This window comes from Lemur catta, chromosome 2, assembly GCF_020740605.2.
Source record: "Lemur catta isolate mLemCat1 chromosome 2, mLemCat1.pri, whole genome shotgun sequence".
NCBI classification, from domain to species: domain Eukaryota; kingdom Metazoa; phylum Chordata; class Mammalia; order Primates; family Lemuridae; genus Lemur; species Lemur catta.
Genome location: NC_059129.1, coordinates 85,727,765 through 85,732,579, shown reverse-complemented (window position 1 = coordinate 85,732,579; position 4,815 = coordinate 85,727,765). Strand labels below are relative to the sequence as shown.

General features: G+C 41.3%; 1 protein-coding gene across 1 annotated transcript in view; it reads left to right on the top strand.

Moving 5' to 3' along the window:
• The first annotated feature begins 3,158 nt into the window (after nt 1-3,158).
• GABRR2 (gamma-aminobutyric acid type A receptor subunit rho2) overlaps nt 3,159-4,815 on the top strand; it is a 35,294-nt gene continuing 33,637 nt past the window's right edge. The window contains exon 1 of the mRNA XM_045544015.1: nt 3,159-3,331. Within this exon, the coding sequence (XP_045399971.1) occupies nt 3,219-3,331 (113 nt within the window). The 5' untranslated portion in view covers nt 3,159-3,218. The remainder of the gene's footprint in view (nt 3,332-4,815) is intronic.

The window sequence follows — 4,815 nt, the reverse complement described above, 5'->3', positions numbered from 1 at the left end:
GATTCTCAACTAATTTTTTTTAAAAACTTTGAAAATTGTTGATCATTTTGACTCTGGAAACACAAAAATTTTCTATTTCAGAAGAATAAGAACTCTTTTTGTTATTCTGGGCTGTGAATAAACTTTCTGATATCTTGAGACCATCCATTTTTATAGACAAGAATCCATAAGTAAACCTCACACATGGGACTTACTTGAGCAAAAACCTAGGCTGAAATACTGAAAATCCTATTTTGTTTTATTACTTGCAAGTAAGTATATGACAAGTGAATAAATTTAGTGAACCTGACTTTAGAAAGAATAATGTGTACATTAATATGTACTATTAAAGCCTTCGTGGGAGGCTGCGTGTTGCTCAAAAGCTGTTTGGAGCCTCTTGAAGAGTTGCCTTCAGAACTAGTTTGAGCTGCTCAATAAAACCAGTGTCTTTAACCCTTTATACCTTGTTGTTGACCAGATTGTATTCTTTATGTCATCCAGTCTTGTCTCCTGTCCATTTTACCTCATTTCTCTCGCATCTTTCTACTTTTCTTCATGCTCACTGCCACTACCCTAATGAGCCATTAACTCTTCTGAATTAGTGCAGTAGCCTCCTAAAAGGTCTCCAGTCTTGCCCCACTCCTTGCACTGCAGCCAGTCTTATCCAATACACAGACTTGATCGCTTCTCTTCCATTGCTCTTAAGATAGGCCCAAACCCTTAACACAGGACACAAGGTTGGGTGTGTCCAGAGTCCCGCCTACGTTTCTGGCATAATCAGACCTCAGCAGATGCTTCTGGGGCCTTCCCATTCCCCTGAGCTTGAGCCACGCGGGCTGATCCTCTGCCTTGAGAGAAAGAAGCAAAGGTTAAAGTTATACCATCCACTGCCTCACACCATACAAAAAAATAAACCAAAATGGATCAAAGACCTAAATGTAAGAGCTAAAACTGTAAAATTCTTAGAAGGAAACATAGTAAATCTTTGTGACAATGAATTAGGCAGTGGTTTCTGAGTACAAAATCAAAGGCACAAGCAACCAAAGAAAAAGATATATTTCATCAAAATAAAATTTTTTTTCAAAGAACATCAAGAATGTGAAAAGACAACACAATAGGAGAAAATGTTTGCAGATCACATATCTGATAAGGGATCCAGAATATCTAAAGGATAATTATAACCCAATAATAAAGAAATTTCCTGATTAAAAAATGACAAAGGATTTGAATAGATGTTTCTTCAAAGAAGATATACAAATGGCCAATAAGCACATGAAAACAGGCTCAACATCGTTAGTCATTAGTGAAATGCACATCAAAACTACAGTGAGGCTAGGCATGGTGGCTCATGCCTGTAATCCCAGCACTTTGGGAGGCCAAGGTGGGAGGATTGCTTGAGACCAGGAGTTCAAGACCAGCCTGGGCAACATAGTGAGACCCCATCTCTACAAAAAATAGAAAAATCTAGCCAGGCACAGTAGCGCTTACCTGTAGTCCCAGCTACTTGGAAGGCTGAGGCAGGAGAATCATTTGAGCCCAGGAAGTTTGAGGTTACAGTGAGCTATGATGATGCAAGGCCGTCAAGCCTGGGAACAGAGCAAGACCCTGTCTCAAACAATCAACCAACCACAGTGAGATACCACTTTAGAATTAAGGATGGTTAGAATAAAAAAGCAGATAACAAGTGTTGGTGAGGATGTGGAGAAGTTGGAACGCTCATACATTGCTGATGGGGATGTAAAATAGTGTTGCCGCTTTGAAAAGCCATTTGGCGGTTCCTCAAAAAGTTAAACATAAAGTTACCATGTGACTCAGCAATCCCACTCTCACATATGTAGCCAAAAGAAATGAAAATGTATTCACACATAAACTTGTACACAAATATTCATAGCAACACTATTGTTCATAGCTGAAAAGTAGAAACTCAAATGTCCAACTGTTGAATAAACAAAATGTGTTGTATCCATACAATGGAATATTATTTGGCCATAAAAAGGAATGATATGATGATATATGCTACAACACTGATGAACCCTGAAGACATAAGGCTACATATTGTATGATTCCATTTATATAAAATGTCCAGAATAGGCAAATCCACAGAGAAAGCAAGAGGATTGGTGGTTGCCAGGGGCTGAAGGAAAGTGGGAAGGGGAGGGGACTGCTGATGTGTATGAGTTTCTTTTGTGGGAGAGGAAAATGTTCTAAAATTAGATAGTGGTGATAGTTGTACAACTCTCAACATATTAAAATCCATTTTAAAGGGATGAATTTATGGTGTGTGAATAATTCAATAAAGTTGCAATTAAAAAATTATATCATCCAACTATGGTTTTCTCCTTGCTGTAATCACAATAATTGAACTATTGATAACAAGGGAGCTTTAAAGTAAAAAATTGGTGAGACCTAAAGTTGTATCCAGAAGTGCAAAAAAGCCAACATTTCTTGAAAACCAACAACATCCAGGCATAATTCTAGGGTTACAGCCAGTCCTTTATTGGCTTGTCCAAATGGAAGAAAAGAAAGATCCTTACATAATCATGAATTCTTTGGTTTATGCCATCCTTCAAAATCAAAATGTATTTTATGCTTTGATGTGTTTTCACTGAAGAAAAAGAAGAAAGATGTGTATTTTAGAGAAAAGCAAGTATCTCTGGCCACAGGCAAAACAACATGTTCTCTTAGATCCAGAAATAAAGCAATCCCAAGAAAACATGTCACGCGTGTGTTTCCTCAGCATTTCCTGGACACTCATCTTCACACCCTCCCATTCCGCGCTGCACATCCACTCAGAATCCAAGCTGACTGCCTGGTGGATGGGACAGACTGGGTTTACGCAGCCAGAAGATGAATTAATAATCTCAGCTTTAATAAAGCTGGCATGATGAAGAGATTTAATTTTTTTTTATATAACAGTTTTAGCCAAAGCTATTCCAGGATCCGGCGGAAGCAGAGTTTCCCAGGAGGACACACGTCTTGACTAATGGCCAGTCACGAAGCAGCGGGGAGGGCAGAGCCCGGCGTTGGTGTCATGGCCTGGTGTCACAGGGGCTGGGGGTGGGACAGGCATCAGTATTAAACGGTAGGTCAGGACGATCAGCCTTGCCAGCCATGCCCTCGCCGGCCCTCCGAGCAGCACCGTTGGGAGGCGGCAGACTGGATCCATGGTTAAGCCAGCGGGTATTTGCCCCGCTGCAGGTTGCCGGAAAGCAGCTTGTTGCATCATAGACGTCCACAAAATGCCTTATTTTACAAGATTCATTTTGTTCTTGCTCTGCCTGATGGTTCTTGTGGAAAGCAGAAAGCCCAAGAGGAAGAAAGGGTCGGGACAGCTGGAAATGCCCAGGCCAAGGTAAAGTCACTTGGGATGGGGGTCGGGGAGGGGAGGAAGGGATGTCCCTCTGCGCAGGAGCAGCAGCAGCAGCTGGTGACAGGACTCCGGGAGGGCCAGGGGTCCTGTCCTCACATTGTCCTAGGAGAACCTGTTTTCCAGATGCAGGCAGAGGGGCCTCTACCTCCCTGAAAGCTGCCTCTCACTGGGCACAAGTACTCTGTGTGTCACAAGCACTGAGAGCAAAACTAGACTGGGTTGAGCATTTCAGTCTGATGCCGGTGTTCAGCCAAAGCATTTTGACTTAAGGCAGACAGTTGAAGACTTAGCGAGTAAAACGAAAGTTCTTTATACTTCTCCAATTGTGCTGCTTTGTCTCTCAGGATTACATCCTGTGGGGACCAGAGGTGGCCTGCTAAATAGTTGTACTCAAGCATTTTGGGGGGAACTGTATATAGGAATTTAGCCTGAACTATTAGGAAAAAATAGAATCAGGAGTTGTCTTAAAATTAGATAGGGAAAAATTTTATAATGGTATTGGGTTTCATTGTATTGTTTTGAATCTTAGAATAGGTGTTTGTTTGAACTTTGCTAGATTATCAGAAATATATGTGTGGACTATAGAGAATACCATCTCCTGGCGTAATGGAGACATTTCCAAGAAATACTGGTTAGGCTCAGAATTTGCATTCAAAATCATTACATCACCGATCTAATTTCCTGAGTATGTTTGTTTTGAACTGACGTACAAGGCATGATACTTCAGGTCTGAGGGAGACATAAGGACTATTAGACAGGAAGGTAAGAAAAAAAAGAATAAGCAGCTAAGATGTGAACACCGTGTGGGGCATGTTCCACATTTATTTTCCATTCTGCTAAGCATTGGGTGAACGAGTGCTTTTGAATATAAACTAACTTCTCGAGACACATTTTCTAGGTCAGTGAGTGGTCTCTAAACATTTTTGATCATTCACTGCTATCAGTGGCAATTTTTTGAAATTGTACCTTCAATATATGCATATTTACTTATAAATTACATACACATAATATTATATTATAAATATGCATATAAATGTAAATCTTGATCACACCCTTATTTTTAGGAAAAAACTAAATGTAAATAAGAGGAACGATCTCTACCTGCAGCACCCAGTGGAGCCTGCTGTGCTGGGAGGTGCAATTACTCTCTAGGGGCCAGTTCTGCTCAGCCAGAAAGAAACAGACCCAGATCCTCCAGGCCGGTGGGGAGGAGGTGTTGTTCCGCACGGCTTAACCCGGTCATGTTGCCAGAGTCATAGGCTGTGGGCTGGAGGGGACCTCAGAGCTCAACTGGTCCACAAGTCCCCTGAGCAATCATTTTGGAAAATATGAATAGGTGTTTTGTGAAAAGGGGGTTCCAGGGTCACAGGAACTTGGGAAACCCTGGGTTAGACCATTTTAAACAGATGTCCTTACAGCTGAACTTCTAGTGAATCTTGAAGGGGAGGATAAATTACGCAGTGTCC